The sequence below is a fragment of the Populus alba genome, chromosome 4, assembly GCF_005239225.2.
Source record: "Populus alba chromosome 4, ASM523922v2, whole genome shotgun sequence".
Taxonomy (NCBI): domain Eukaryota; kingdom Viridiplantae; phylum Streptophyta; class Magnoliopsida; order Malpighiales; family Salicaceae; genus Populus; species Populus alba.
Genome location: NC_133287.1, coordinates 21086186 through 21103352, shown reverse-complemented (window position 1 = coordinate 21103352; position 17167 = coordinate 21086186). Strand labels below are relative to the sequence as shown.

The 17167-nt window shown below is 32.8% G+C and overlaps 2 protein-coding genes and 1 pseudogene across 2 annotated transcripts; 2 read left to right on the top strand and 1 right to left on the bottom strand.

Moving 5' to 3' along the window:
• Nucleotides 1–170: 170 nt before the first annotated feature.
• On the top strand, nucleotides 171–1056 carry LOC118038735 (fasciclin-like arabinogalactan protein 12). The gene has a single exon (XM_035045149.2). The coding sequence runs from the start codon at nucleotides 202–204 to the stop codon at nucleotides 940–942; it is 741 nt and encodes a 246-aa protein (XP_034901040.2). The 5' UTR covers nucleotides 171–201; the 3' UTR covers nucleotides 943–1056.
• A 629-nt stretch (nucleotides 1057–1685) lies between these two features.
• Nucleotides 1686–7790, top strand: LOC118038855 (4-hydroxy-3-methylbut-2-en-1-yl diphosphate synthase (ferredoxin), chloroplastic-like; annotated as a pseudogene).
• A 1011-nt stretch (nucleotides 7791–8801) lies between these two features.
• On the bottom strand, nucleotides 8802–9776 carry LOC118038856 (uncharacterized). The gene has a single exon (XM_035045320.2). It carries the CDS (start codon nucleotides 9529–9531, stop codon nucleotides 9019–9021), a length of 513 nt encoding a protein of 170 aa, XP_034901211.1. The 5' UTR covers nucleotides 9532–9776; the 3' UTR covers nucleotides 8802–9018.
• Between the last annotated feature and the right edge of the window lie 7391 nt (nucleotides 9777–17167).

Below are 17167 nucleotides of genomic sequence, written 5' to 3'. Positions count from 1 at the left end.
CATGTTAGTATTCGTCACCTCTCTCAAAGTAATTAGATAATGTATAACTAGCAAAGGTTTTAGCAGCTGGATACCTCCCACCTTTTCTTGACAGAGATTAGCTACTGGCTTTAAACTAAATCGCATACACCACCTTTTCTATATATATATATATATATATATCTTCTTCTTGTACAGCACAGGCCACACCGCTGTCTAAAAATGCAACAATTTATTTTATTACTGTCACTCCTCTTCCTCCATGATTGCAGCAAAACGTTTTGCCAATCATCAGCCCAGTCACCGATAGTGACTCCGATGAAGGCACCAGTGTCACCGCCACCCCCAGCTGTCCCAACAGACACCATCAACATCCTCTTAAAAGCTGGCCGCTTCTTATCCTTTGTCCGCCTGATGAAAGCTACCCATGTGGATACCCAGCTGTTCTCGCAGCTTAACAGCTCGACCGATGGCATAACCATCTTCGCACCAAATGATAATGCATTTTCAAGCCAAGTTGCTGGAGCTGTAGGCTCCTTAAACGATAGAGAAAAGCTCGAGTTTGTGCAATTTCACATACTACCGAGATTTCTTTCAACTTCCGATTTCCAGACTCTAAGTAACCCTGTAAAAACACTGGCAGGATCAGATAGCAAGTTCCCACTCACGATAAGCACCGGTGATAATTCAGTGAAAATAAGTTCAGGGCTAACCAAAACAAGCATATCAAATACTATATACACGGACAAACAGGTTGCTATTTATGAGGTCGACAGAGTGCTGGTTCCTAAGGATCTTTTTCCACCGGCGCCGGCTCCTCCAGCTCCGGCACCAGCAAAGCCTGTTGCAGAGTCTCCTGTTGCTCCCAAGGATGCTTCTGACGGGGTAATTGTTGTTTCGCATCATAATCTTGTACTCTTTGGGGTTGGCACATATATAGCTGCTCTGGTGTTTACCTTGTGACGCATCAATCAATGGTATGTGAGAGTGAGACATTGCTGATCGGTCGAGCTTTCCAATAATTGTCATTTTTGTGATTCGAGTTTGTCATTAAAAATTTAAGATTGAATTCCCGAATCTTCACTCTTTCACACAGACACACAAACTCCATTCCTACTACTGCTATATCTTGACAATTGATCTGTAACATGTTTAAGACATAAACAGAAAGTGGAAAAACTGAAATCATTTGCCAATGCGCGCGCTTATAAAAAACTGAAATGTGTTTGGTTGCAAAATACGATCATAAGTTATTAAGTTTTTTATTAATAACTAGTTTGGTCTTTTTTGTGGCCAGAATATGGTCAATCAAAAATTTTCTCTTCACCATTTTTCGATGACATTTTCTCTCTTTTATTGGAATTCAAGGACTAAAAAGTGATAAATATAAAGTTTAAGGATCAAAACAAACAAATTTAAAATTTCAAGGACCAGGTTGCAAGGAAGCAAAAACATCAAGATCTCAAGTTAATTCTTTTTTACGTCGTTACAGTGACATAAATAATGGGTCTATATCAGAAGCAAGCATGAAACCTGTTTTAATCAGTTTATGGTATGCTATTAAGAAAATTTAAAAGTGAAGAATTGTTATTGGAGAATATGATGTGATAAAAATAAAGTACACACATATATCATCCATTTGCCTTCTTTTATTACTATTATTATTATTATTCAAAAAAGGTTTATATATATATATATATAAACACTAGCGGTTATATTTGTAGTTTGTTGGCGGGTCGTGCTCCCGTCACCCGGAATATGGTAAAACGATCTCAGAAAGATTCCTGGTTTGTCTGGTTTTTGCTGGCACACAAAATCCAATTTCTTAATCTGTTATCACCAGCAAGCAATTGATGAATTTCCTAAATATTCACATCTGCTCCAAAAAAACCTCAATAGAAATTCTGGATTTCTTTGTTTTTTTTTAGAAAAGGTGTATTCCTTTCCTTAAAAAAAAATTAAATGTTATTCAGTATTTTTTTTTTTAGTTGTTCATGTGTTATAGACGCGTGCTTAGCAGAACATATATGAATATGAATTCGTTAAAAACAAATAAATATTGGTCGTCTGGTTCTATAATTAATCTGTACTTCTTCTATCCGCTACTGCTGTTGTTTTCACTCGGAAAAAAGAAGAAGATTTCTCGAATCCTTAGACACAGACAGAGAGAGTGAAGTCCTTCTGAACTCCCTACCACCGCAGGTTCATTCTTCTTCTTCATCTCCAGATCCTTCTCAATCAAACCTTAATTTCTGTTTTTATTTTTTGGAGGTAATTGTCAGCTTAGTGATTTAATATCATTCAATTTCTCTTGCTTTTAAGATCACTACTCGCTATGGAAATATTCTTGACTTCTTTATTATTAAGATCTTGGTTATTGGAAGTTTTTTTGGTTATTATTCTTTCCTTTCTTTTGTCTTCTTGAGTCAGTGTTTTAAGTGATTAAAAAAAAGAAAGCAAAAAGAAACATGTGTTATATGAGCTGTTTTGTTTTGGTGTTCCTACGAAAACAAATAAATTATGGAGTCTTGTTTTGTTTTGGTTGGGTGATTGCCAGGTACCTGGTAGAAATGGCGACTGGGGCTGTACCATCATCATTTTCAGGGTTGAAGATGAGGGAATCAAGCTTAGGGTTTGGAAAAAGCGTGGATTTCGTGAGAATTTGTGATATAAAGATGATCAAATCCGGTAGAAAAAGAATTTCAATGATTCAAAACTCTAATACAGGTCCTGAGATTGTTGAGCTTCAACCTGCTTCAGAAGGGATCCCTCTATTAGGTACCACAACAAACCATACCCCATGATCAGAAGTGATGAGTTGAGGCATATATGCTTGTTTTTAATGTCATTGTTAATCAAATATGACCGGTGCTAAAGATACATGTGCACAGAAAACACAAAGAACAGATTTATTTGTATTTTATTGACAGTAAGGAAAAGTCCATGTTGGTTCTCCTGTTTTGTTAGCAACTTTAATCAAGTATAGATGCAAAAGCTAAACTTATTTGGGAAAAATTTAATGGTTTTCTTCACTTTCGAGAACAAAGCAAGTTACATATCTGATGCATATTGTTTCTTTGAATGCAGTCCCAATAAAAAAGTATTATGAATCTATAAACAAGACTGTCAGAAGGAAAACACGCACTGTAATGGCGGGAAATGTGCCTCTTGGTAGCGAGCATCCTGTAAGGGTTCAAACTATGACCACAACTGACACCAAGGATGTTGCTGCGACAGTTGAACAGGTTCTTTTGACTTTTCTTGCATTTCAGCTCTTTCTAATTGAACCATTGGTGTTTGATTGCTCTTCTAGCGTAGCAAGAGATGAGACCAACCATGTTAACTCTTCCTATTTCAACATCTGCTTAAAGGACTGACTTTGGATTCTATCCTTGACTGGATTTAAAAAGAAAAAAGAAAATATCTCTTGTAAACTCATGGTTTGATATACGAATAACTGGAGTCTCTTGTAAACCCATGGTTCTGTAAACAAAAAGGAGTAGGAGGAGGAGAAATCTCTTGTAAAATCATGGCTTAATATACAAATAACTGGAGTCTCTTGTGAACCCATGGTTTAGTAAACAAATAACTGTGATCATTTGTATAGAGACCCATCTTGATGATGATATGTTGACTGGATCTGGTATTGATCAGGTCTGGTTTCACTACTAGTCTGTTAAAAACAGTTTCTAATTGATTTCTCATCACAGTTCATTTTGATGAAAGTCCTCAGTCTTGTTGGTTGAGCCTGTCTGTCAGAACTACTTTCTTTTTTCTCGGCAGTTACATTAACTGTTGTTTATTTGGGTAGCAGACAAGGGAGCAGATATAGTTCGGATAACAGTTCAAGGGAAGAGAGAAGCCGATGCCTGTTTTGAAATCAAAAACTCTCTTGTGCAGAAAAAGTAGGCTTTTTTTTCTTTTCGAATAAATAAAAGTAGGTCTGATTGATTATAAGAAACCTTCGATCCATAAAAGTAGGTCTCTAACTGTTGTATTTATGCAGTTACAATATTCCTCTGGTTGCGGATATTCATTTCGCTCCATCTGTTGCATTGCGAGAAGCTGAATGCTTTGACAAGATTCATGTCAACCCAGGAAATTTTGGTAAGCCACAAGGGCCTTGTTCCATTCTTCTTTAGGTAATGAACGCTACTGATAGGCTAGAGTACACAGAAGATGACTATGAGAAAGAACTTGAGCATATTGAGAAGGTCAGAACACTCCTCTATCAAAATGGTCACCCATAAAAAGTTCTCAATAAGAAGCATGAATATGCAGAACACTCTTCTGCGTTAAGTGAATCATAAACATTAAGCTGTAAAGACGGGAATCGTCAGTTTTAAGTATTGAATATAAGCATGTACATAATTACCTTTATTTACATATATTGACCTGAGGTTTTGATTTCTATTTTTTACTATGCCAGGTTTTTACTCCATTGGTTGAGAAATGTAAGGAGTATGGAAGGGCAATGCGTATTGGAACAAACCATGGGAGTCTTTCAGATCGAATAATGAGCTAATATGGAGATTCTCCTAGGGGAATGGTGAAAAATTATTTTCTCCCATAATGTTAAGCAATTTTCTTCTTTCTGCTGTACTTCTAGACGCAGTAGCATCATATCAAATGGCTTTTATCAAACAGGTTGAATCTGCATTTGAGTTTGCTAGGATATGTCGGAAGTTGGACTTCCATAATTTTGTCTTTTCGATGAAAGCAAGCAACCTAGTTGTCATGGTCCAGGCATACCGTCTACTTGTAGCGGAAATGTATGTTCAAGGTTGGGATTATCCATTACACTTGGGCGTCACTGAAGCTGGAGAAGGTGAAGATGGGCGGATGAAATCTGCAATTGGCATTGGGACTCTTCTTCAGGTAACCTTAGAGCACAAATTGCAAGCTCTAAAAAAATGGAGGATACTTGAGAATCCTGATGATACGTTTTTCTGATGAATCCTACAGTTTTGAACTTTCACTTTCATATTGTTTAAAACACATCAGTCTGTAGCTTATTTTTAGAAGGAAATTTATGTGGTGAAATGTGCATTCCATTTGTGTGATCTTGCTCTTCCATCAAAATTGATTTCTTCATAGTTAAATATCATCACTGGGACAGCATTATATGTAGTGTGGTCACTGTAGAAGTCAGGAACTCTGTTGGACATGCAGGATGGTTTGGGTGATACAATTAGGGTTTCACTTACAGAACCACCAGAAGAGGAGTTCCAGCGCTGATCTGGTCAATTGCCAGTGCAAAAAGAGGTTGTCCTTCAACTTCTATGGATATTTGAGCATTTGTTAGCTCATTTCTTTGATCATGATTTTGCAAATTGAGAGTTGATTGTTCACGTAATTACAGGGTGAGGAGGTGGATTATAGAGGTGTCCTGCACCGTGATGGCTCCGTGCTCATGTCAGTCTCTTTAGATCAGTTGAAGGTAACCACTTAGTATTACTCTTACCTTATATTTCCTGTCACTATTGCCCCCTAATTTTACTTTTCTAACTTGGAAGGAAGCATAAGATGGATTTTATTGAAAATTTTCTCCTTCCAGGCACCCGAACTTCTCTATAAGTCACTTGCAGCAAAGATTGTTGTTGGGATGCCTTTTAAGGTCTCTTCTGACCTAATTCTGTTGCATTGAAAGAGTAATGGCTTGAAGATGATTTCTGAATCCATCACTGTTTTTATTGACTCAATATTTTTGAGAGAGCTCCCACCAGTGGATGATAGTGATGCTGTAAGAACCCTTACTGTCTCTTGCTTCATTTGATTGGGAAAAGCAACCCCCCCAACTAAATAAATATCAACGTTGATTTGTTATGCCTCGTTTTAGAATTAGACAAATTTTACTAAAGAATCAGAATAACTAGATGTTTATACTCTGTATCATGACTAGCGGCTAGCTCTCAAAAGGTTGATAGAAGTTAGTATGGGAGTAATAGCTCCTTTATCAGAGCAGCTAACGAAGCCATTACCCAATGCCATGGTTCTTGTCAACCTTAAGGAGTTGTCTACTGGTGCATACAAGCTTTTGCCAGAAGGTACCACTTTTCAAAAATTGTCATGTTTTGTTGGGTTCTTATGCTCAATGTCTTCATTTCTTCTATTTTCTGTGCTGAATTTTAGAGAACTTTGAGTCATTCAATTTTGACCTCTCAGGTACACGCTTGGTTGTGTCTTTACGTGGTGATGAGCCCTCTGAAGAATTTGAAATTCTCAAACATGTAGATGCCAAAATGATTCTTCATGTTCTACCCCTTTCAGAGGATAAGATTGGCAGGGTGCATGCAGCAAGGAGGTATTTCTGCTACTCACTTGAATTTTTATAATATGATCATTAATTGAAAAGGTAATACCAAACCATCAGTACATCCACATGTAGATAATGTATGCCTGAGAAAAGTCTTTCTTTTTCAAACAATTTTGTTGTTGATTGTTTCAAGCTTCAACTACTATGGCCTGTTAGGCATTTTTGTCAGGAGTGTTAACTATACTGCTGAGTAGACCCATACTACTGCCTATGGTGTACCTAGTGACTCAACATGATAAAAATGAGTCGTCTATTAATTGTTCATTTGTTTTTTGTGTTATTTCCTATCTGCAACAGGGTTTTTCGCTGTCTTGTGAACACTCCCTTAGTCTTGACTGTTCGAACTTTATCTTGGCTGCAGATTATTTGAGTATCTTGCAGGCAAGGCTTTGAGTGTCCCTGTGATTCACCATATTCAGTTTCCAAAAGGGGTTCGCAGGTGATCATGAAACTTGTAATATTCACTGAATGCGATGCATGTATCAGTTGTTTTAGCTTATACTATTTTCTCCTCTTTGCAGGGATGACCTGGTCATTGGTGCTGGTACAGATATGTGAGCTCTTTTAGTAGATGGTCTAGGAGATGGTGTCCTTATTGAAGCCCCAGACCAGGATTTTGATTTTCTTAGGAATACATCTTTCGACTTACTACAAGGTTGCAGAATGAGAAATACAAAGACGGTATGAAGTTTGCTTTCAAAATGAAAAAAAAAACCTCGAGTTGACGCACTTAGAGATTAAGGTCTTCATTAATTACTAGAAATGCTGAAATCTCATCAGGAATATGTCTCCTGCCCTTCATGCGGAAGAACTTTGTTTGATGTTCAAGAGATAAGTGCAGAAATACGAGAAAAGACATCACACTTGCCTGGTGTCTCGGTGATCCCCTTATACTTTTGCATTATCATTCGATTTAATGTTATTTAGCCTTGTCATTTTCCAGTAAAAAATGTAAATTTGTCTTCATACATTTCCTTTCATAGATCACAATCATGGGTTGCATTGTGAATGGCCCTGGGGAGATGGCTGATGCAGATTTCGGGTACGTTGGTGGTGATCCTGGAAAGATTGGCCTTGATGTTGGAAAGGTAATGAATATTGTTCGTACTAATAATGCTCTTTAGTTTATGTTTCAGTGACTGTTTAGGCTCTCCAATTAATCCTTAGCCGATTTATATTGGGATATGAGGATGAATTTAGAGTAGACATGCTCACAGAGAGATTTAGGAAGTATGTCCATGTTTATTGTTTATCATCTTCAACGAGTGATTGATGGCTGGGTGAAATTGATGGTAAGTTGGAATCTGTTGTGTCAGACGGTGGTGAAGCGTGGAATTGAAATGGAGCATGCCACTGACGCCTTGATCCAGCTGATTAAAGATAATGTCCGCTTCACTTGAGAGTCTAGCTCAGTGGTCTACTGCAAGGCTTGCCTTGCGACTGTCCCGAGCTTGATCTTCTTTGTGTATCAGCCTGTCATCCTCGTGGTGCCTTACTTGTTTACTGGACTTGCAGGATGTTCAGTAAATCTGGGGATTAGTCGTAGTGTACGTAAGCTGGTCCAGACATCACGGATTAAAAAAAAAAAAAAAAATGATAATGGCCGCTGGGTAGATCCTCCTGCTGAAGGGTAAACTGATAGATAGTTCCAGTTCCACAATCTTCAGAATAAACAAAGGCAGAAATCCATGATACAACACAACAGTCAATCTCTAATCTGTGCTGCATTCTCTCTCAACAATTACATGATTCCTCAGTACAGTAAGCACATCAGTTATAGAATTTCTGTTTCCTTTTTTTTTTTCAATTGCACTAATAACTTAAATTTTTAAATTTTTAGATAAAATTTAATGATATAATTTATATAATTCTTTAATTTATTTTTAAATTTGAAATTGGTATGGATTTATATTATTTTATATTTATTTTTTATTAAATAAAATACAAAGTTTTAATTCATGATTTTTAAACTAAAGTTCTTTTAACTTGAAATTGCATGAAATAACTTATATTATTTTATATTTAATTTTTATTAAATAATATTTCAATGATTTAAATTTTATAAATTAATAAAATATAATTAATAAAATTCTCATTTTTAATTACGGTAAACAAAAAAGTGTAAATCTAGACTGTATATTGAGATAATGAAATGGAGATGAGATCATGCTTAATTTTTTATGCTAAAATTATGACTACACAAGGAACGTGTAGGGAAAATAAATCTTTTTAACTTTTCATTTTGACACAGATTTTCCATTCAAATTAATAAGAAAAGGGAAGTGAATGAAATAAATAAATAAATATACATATATATATATATGTGTGTGTGTGTGTGGGATTTTGATCATTGTATATTTTAAAAAAATATATTAAATTCTTTTTTTTGCATTAATATATTAAAAAAAATTCTTTTTTCCCCTTCAGTTTAATTTTTCTTCTGCGCTTTTTAATTATCATTATCTCCCAGACTAAAATCAAGCAATCTATCCAAACCAATATATAGTAGGAGTATAGAGCAAAAACATTAATCTCCAAAATAATTTGTGGAACATTACATTTTTCACTGCTAATTTTTAATTTGATTTTTTTTTTTTTGGAAAAGAAAACATAGAACTATATCGCATAAACATAAACGTACAATTTGTTTTCGGTCACCTAAATAATGATTAAAATGGAATCGTCGTCGTATGCAGAAATCTTGAGTGAAAAATAAATAAAATTCAAAGAAGCTCTCTTCTAGCAGCATAACCATAAGCAGACCTTCGAATATTATCCTGTCTCTTCTTATAAACCAATCCTCCAAATCCAACCAAACAAGCTGCCCCTATAACTGCTGCTGCTATCCCCGCCTTCTCCCCTCCACTCATTCCCTCAGACTCTTCTTCTTCATCGTCTTGATTCCCACTTCCTGCTTTCACATTTATATCGCTCGCCACCGAAGGATCCGGATCTGGAACATTCTCAGCCGGTGCGGGCACAGGAACCGTCAGATCTGAAGGAGGTGGTGTTGGTGGGGATGCCAATGCCGTCGGTGAGGGAGATCCGGTTTCTGGTGAGAGAGAGGGGGGTGGAAGAAGAGGAGGAGAAGATAGTAATGGTGAATCGGATTGTTGAGGAGATGGAGATGGTGATTGTTCAGGAGGTGTATCCGTGGAGGATGAGGATCGTAATAACAAGAAGAAGGCTAAAAGAGCGTAAACAATTGGTGTTCTAATGGTGGTGGTAGTGGCCATAATTGAATCCAAACGGCGAGACTCAGAGAGAGAGAGAGAGAGAGTTACTTTTGGTACGTGTGTGTGTGTGTGAAGTGTAGCACTAAATGTGGATCTATCTGATAGGGTTAGGAGGTTTAAGGTGACGGTTTTTTGAGACAAGAGAGAGAGAGAGAGAGAGGTCCTCAACCTCAAGCCTCAAGGAAGTAGAGTCTAGTTCGTGTGTATGCAAACTGTACAGAGCTCAAATCCTATGTACCTCCCTCTACTTTTTAATTGTTTTTAATCTCGTCCTTGTACTGTAATTTCTTTCAAGTTCTTCCTTTTATCGGATAGTCCAGGTATTTTTCCTTTATTACTCACCCAGGCAAAAAAATTTGGTAAATTAGCATTGCGGAAAGAAGTATTACGAAACAGTAAAATTTAGTCAAAGACACGGACGCGTTTGCGTCATTTGCGGAGAAACTCGTTTGCGTCTTTGACTTAGGCACCGTTTGTTAGTGAGGTTGTACTTGTGTTTTGCCCAAATTTAAATATTTTTTTTATTATTAAAATTGAGTTTGGTTTGTACTTTTTAGATCGTTTTGATGTGCTGATATCAAAAATGATTTTTAAAAAATAAAAAAACATCATTGACATGTATTTTGGCACGAAAAGCTATTTGAAAAGCAACCGCTACCACACTACCAAACACGCTCTTAAACACACGAATGACATTCGAGATTCACGTCTTTAATTAAAACCTTAAATATGCTCTGAGCTAATATAACCTTAAATTAACTGTAATTTAATTTCAAATACAAACTCTAAACTGTCTTAACTTCAAATGCAAAACTTCAACTATTATAACTCTGAATTAACCTTAAATACAAATCTCAAACTTCTAATCCCTAACTATAAACACTAACTCTAATTTCAAACCTATTCTAAGCTTGTAATCGTCCCAAACTTTTAAATCCATACCCCAAACTCATAATTTGTGACCATAGACCCTCGAAACCAAGCTCAAAAATCAATAATATCTAATCTTATATTTATAAATTCTTAAACTCAAAACTTCAAAGTCACATAATTCCCAACAATAACTGTAAATTCTTAATTCCAGAATCTAAACATATAATCCCTAACCTCAAATCCTAAATACAAACTTGTAATCCCTAAATACTACTAATATTAAATTCAAACCCCAAAAACACAGAATGAAAATGGGCAGGATATTGTTAGGTTTAAAAAAATCATAAAAAGAAACATTAAAATTTATTTACATTGATGTAATATTTTAATGGTGATTTCATTCATTTATTATAATGTTAGTTAATTGATCTTTGTAATAACACAACATAACAATGTGACATATTCGTTCATTTGTAAATGTTGTCGTATTAATTAACCTATAAAGTTTTGTTTTTGCAATTATAAACAACTTGTTATCGATGATCGCATCTTCACATGTAAATTTATGATTTTATTTTTTACCTACTTGTCGAAAATAAATTTGAATGTTCATAATATAGAAGACAATGTTAAAAATCTCACCTTGACAAGTCCAAAAAAATTATAAAAGAATAATAAAACACAAATGCATAACTAAGAGCTCATTTGGTATTGTGTCAACAATTACTTTTCAAAGTATTTTTTATTTAGAAATGAATCAAAATAATTTTATTTTAAAAAAAATATATATTTTTAACATCAATGCATCAAAATGATATGAAAACGTAAAAAAAAAAACAATTTGAAACAAAGAAAAATAACACAAACATAATTCTACTGTACATATATCCTAGTCTATCTATATCTACAATGATGAGCCAATGGGTCGGCTTTATCAATAGCTTGACTTCCTAGTGTTTAAGCCGTCTCATACACCAACACAACATCGTCGCACCAAGCATCTGAAATGTAGTGTAACATGAGTCAAACTAATAAGGTGCAGAATAATAAGCAAGTGTGTTATCTTCAATCTCACGAAGACCACTGACAATTTCTTGACCATCTCGTAACAAATTGATAACCAGATTTTTAGCAAATATAGTTATTAATCCATAAATAAAACACATTTAGCATCACATATTAATTACAAAATGTATGAAGTACTTACAACATTTTGCATCCATGGTGCATATGACTCATACTCTATGTTCTCGCATAAAGAAACTTGCACCAAGTTTGGTGTAATGATATGTTGCATTATACACCTATAGCACTCCATATATTCATTATCTGAAATAATAGATTGCACCTTTATAATGATCTCATCTCTTCGTGCATCCCATTGTACTATGTAATGGAGATTATGGTTCATCCAATTATAATTATCATGTTTATTCCATCAACTAATAGCATGCGATGTGTCACTTGTATCCATACCAATAACATTATATAATTCGGGCAAGCAACTCAACATGCTAAAAAAAAGATGAGTGAGATTATTGTTCATATATCGACGTTCATAACATCAATTGCATGGAAACCATACTCAATTGCATCAATTAAAACCTAATTAGCTTAATTATCTCAATTCCAATAATTTATCATAAAACTTAATGCAAAACCTAATTGCTATTATTTCAATATTCATAACATTGCATTCATGAAAACATACCTAATTGCATAAATTAAAATCTAAATTATTTCAATTCAAACAAAATATCCAATCATTCCAATTTATCCCAAAACTCAATACAAACCCTAATTTCTTTATTTGACAAACCTTAATTTATCTAATTTGAACCTAATTGATTCCAAAAATGACATCAATTGCATAAAAACATACCTAATTGTTTGAATCAAACTCTAAATTATCTCAATTAAAACAAAATACTCAATTATCAAACACCACAAACATAATATTAAATCAAAATTAAGAATTTCATAATTTAACAATGACACCTATAAAATTATGAGAAATGTAGTGATTTTACCTTAATTTATCGATGACTTATGGTGGTTCGATCAATGATTATGGCAAGGAGACTGAATGAGGATATTAGACTGACAGATTTTATTGAATAAACACTATAAAGATGTGAGGAGACGAGGGAAAGAAGATTTCGGTGTTTTGGTAGATGATAGGTTGTTGTTTTTGATGATTTAGGGCGCGAGAGGCTGGATGTTTTAGGTTTTAATGGGTGATGAGTGCAACCATAAGAAAAAGAAGAAGAAAAAACTAGGTTTTTATAATAATTGCACATGCGATTCTAAATGTTGATTTTGTTATATAACAATGATTCAAAATCATGTCATTGAAGAAAGACTGATTAAAAATCACGTCTTTGTTCAAATTGTACTACTTTTCAAATATTTTTTCAACATGTATTATTTTGCTAAATTTTTAGTTAAACAATGTTGCCGTGCAAAAAAAAAAAAAACCATAGTTCATCCATTACAAATATGGCACTTCCATTACATCGTTTTTTTTGTTTTTTTTATTTGAGAAGTGTGACATGTCATATACACAAAATAACATTTTTAAAAAAATTCCCTCTCTTTTGTTTTAATTTTCGTAGAACTAGTTAAATAGTTCATACACTAAAAATTTATAAATGAAGCATACATAAGATTTTCACTTTTAAATTTTAATATTTATTTGCGTGTCTATGTTTTGGAGATGGATTTGTTATTTTCGAACTTATGATGATTTTTTTGTTTATTTATCTTTATTCTAAAGAGATCAAATTAAAAAAAAAAAAAAACTAAAAACCATCAGTCATTTATATTACACCAATACACATGTTATTATGTATTGAAATAATGAAATAATCATTATACCCTTCTTAAACAAAATCAGTTAATTAACTATTAGGGATAATACAATCTTTTTCATATGATCCATGTCATTATCATATTGATTGAGAACAAATTAGTCTTTTAACATTTTAGATGCACAATAAAATGATTTAAATACCCTTAAACAAAGTTTTTTAAAATAAGGTCCCAGGGGTTTTTAGTCTGTCAATATTTTGATAACATGGTAGAATGACTACATTGCTTTAAAGGCATAACTCCAAAATTGACGTCCAGTGGATTTTTTATATTTTCATCATGGTTATTTAGTCACAATCAATGTAAATAAAAGGGCAATTTAGTCTTTTAAAAAATATAAATATAATTAAGAAACTAAAAGTACTAGGAGGCATGCAACACATGCACTAGTAAATGAGAGGCGCTTGTTCTTTGAATGAAACATGCAGTGTCTTTTCTGGGTCAAACACCATCTTTCATGACAGTGTTGAAAGCGTCACGACATCCTTTTCTCAGTGGTCAAGAGTGTGTACATGACAACACAACGATTGAGCTTTGGTGGACTTTTTATCTTTTTCTCTCCACTTTATCTCTCCTTGTATGGGGCTTCGTGCTAACTCTTTTAAGAATTAGATGTGTCCTTTCTATTTGTATTTGTATTATTTAGTTTAAAACATGCAACACATGTTGGATTGTAATAAATTGCATGAATTAATCTTGGATTGTCCCTCGCATGTGTCTTTGGTTTTCCCTTTCAGATTTGCTGATGCATGGAAGAGAAGGCTTTTGTTTTCAACTCATCCTTTCAAAAAATAATATGAAAAGTTGTGGACTGTTTTAGATGTTGATGATTATGGTGGGTTGCGACTTAATACCAAGATAGTTTTTGGTATTATAGTAGTAATTATTTTTTAAAATATTTTTTATTTAAAAATATATTAAAATAATATTTAATAAAAATAGTTTTTGATATTATAATAACAACTTAATACAAAGATAGTTTTTGGTATTTTGACATTATTATCGCATCCGGCCCGGTTTGGCAAGTAAATTTAAAACTCGGGTGATGTGGAGTGTCTATTTTATTGAGAACCAAGGTTTATGATTTCAGAAAAAACCAGTCGATTAAGAGCGTGTTTGGCAGTATGGTAGCGGTTGATTTTCAAATAATTTTTCGTGCCGAAATGCATGTCAATGATGTATTTTTTATTTTTAAAAAATTATTTTTAATATCAACACATCAAAACGATCCAAAAAGTACAAATTGCACTCAATTTTAGTAAAAAAAAAAATTTCAAAATTGATGGGAACGCGATGCAAACCACGTTCCCAAACGTGCTCTAACTTAGTTGAGGGTCCTCCTATATTCTAGATGATTATTTTGTTTTTGTTTGATTGTATTAGTTAAGGATTTATCATGCGATTTGATAAAAAAAAACCTCAGCTGGGGTAAAAACAGAAGCCTTTGTATTTTGAATTCTTCCTTTCCGATACTCAATAATGTATGAGCAGGAAATATTGGGACCAACCTCCATGCTGAATTATGAACCTTTTTGAGAACTGATATTTATAGGGAATTCTAGTATATTTAGTATTATCTACAGTAAGCATACTATGCTGTGGGTATAATTTGAAGTTAATTTTTAATGTAAGAAAATAATGCACTCGCGTTGTGAATATATTTTCCAATATAATGAAAAATTTCAATTGACAATTGAAAAGTTGATATCTATCCTTAATAAAATAAATTGAAAAATAAACTAATTAATAAATTATAAAAAATTATTAGCGTTAATTTAAAAATAAAATATAAAGTTGGGGAAAAATATACATGCATATGCATATATTTTATCTCGTGTTGTTGAGTGCTTTTTGATTATTTTTTTTTCATTTAATTACATGACAATAACAATGGATTTCTATAATTAAGAAAAACAATGATTTCAATTCATAGAAAAAAATGTGATTTTCAGGCTAAATTCTCCTCTTTTTTGTTAATATCTTATTTTTTTAAAAAAAATATTTTCCAGATATGTTTTTTATTGAATAAAAACTGAAAGCAAATAAAAAAATTATTCAAAAAATAAATAATCTTAATTAAGAAGAAAAATGTATCTTTTTAACTAAAATCCTGTTCCTTTATTCACCTGTTTTTATTGAAAAAAAAACATATATATTTTTATTAGAAGTATTGTTATTTTAAAAAAAATATTATTATTATCATAAAAATAAATTTTAATAAAAAAAATCATGATTTGATAAATTTAATATGAATGCATAAAAAATATATAAAAAAAAAATTTGAGAAAAAATATAAAAAACTTGCAATAAAAAATCAATAAAATGAATATTTTAATCTCGTTGAATATTCATGGGTAAAGTTTGTAGAAAGTTTTATATATTAGGTTTATATATAATTATTCAAAAAGAAATTAGTAATATTACCATAACAAGCATTAATATTATTTGAAATAAAAAAAGAATAATTGGATAATTATTTAAATATTATTATCATAAATTTATTTAAAGAGAATCTTATTATAAAAAAAAAATATAAAGGCCATTATGTGTAATGACCCTTAATTTATATTTTCATTTTAGACAAGCATCGATTTAAAAAACATAGCATTAGCATGTAAAGATAACCATATTTATTTATTGAGGGAAAAGACTGCAATTGCTAAATTTATTTATTTTCAATAAGATTTTTGTAGTATTTCTTCTATTCAAAACACTGCCAAAATAATTTTTGTTCAAATATAAAATCCTATAAAAAAACAGTGTGTGTATTCCTTTCAAATCATTCAAGGTGGCCTCATGCTCATCTTTTATCAAAATACATTCTTAAATCCCAATATTTTCATAATACACATCCCTCATAATTCAGACAATACAATACACGAGAAAATGAAGATGTGATGATCCAAGGCAAGGTTGTTAAAATCACGATTCAACTCGTAAAATCGTATGTTTTTACGAGTTAATATAGGTTTTACGTGCTAAATCGTACATAAAAATCGAAAATGAGTAAAATCGAGTCAAAATCAGGTAAAATCGTTAAAATCGGGTGAAATCGCATAAAATCGCGATTTCACCACCGATTTTGCCCGCAGGAAATTTTAATTCAATGTTTCTGCCACGTGTCGCCCTCTATTGGCGGCTAACATATCGAAGGCTATCTTCACGAAATCAGACGTTCTCAAAATCAAAATTGAAAATTTTTCATTTTCTTCTCAGAGTCTCTAGTTTTTCTCATCCATCGACTTCTTTTCATCCCTGTTCTTGAAATTTAGTGTTGCTGTAGTTGATTTTTAATTTGAATGTAATTCCTTTTTTGATTGGAGTTTGATTTTTTCTGAAATTCCATTTTATGGGGAAAAAAAGGGGGGGAAATCAACTGTAAAAATAATTTGAAAATAATTGAATTAAAGATTCAACTGAAAAGTTTAGCAATAAGAGAAATTGACCTATGCAATTAAAATGGAAATAAGCAAGCATCAGTATTGATAGAACATGTGTCAACGATGAAATTAATTAAAACTAAATACAGATGATGAATCACTTGTGGTTCCTTGATTATGGTTGAGTTGAATGAGCTGTGCATAAAGAAACTGAAATTTGGGTAAGAAGGAAAAATGCCATTGAACTATTTCATAATGATTGCTGCTTGCTTTGCCTATTGATTGCATTAATGTAGCGCAACTGTTTTCGGAGTTTCCACTGATCTATGCAGTTGTCATAGTCCAGAAACAGTGTGCCAACAATTCTCTTGCTAATTTTTTTAATGTAGATCGATTTTACACCGACGATGTGTAAGGCTTTCAAAATCACGATTTTAACACCTTGATCCAAGCTTGTTATACCTTGTTAATTTCTTAGTTAATTATATCCCCATCAAATAGAAATTCGCACG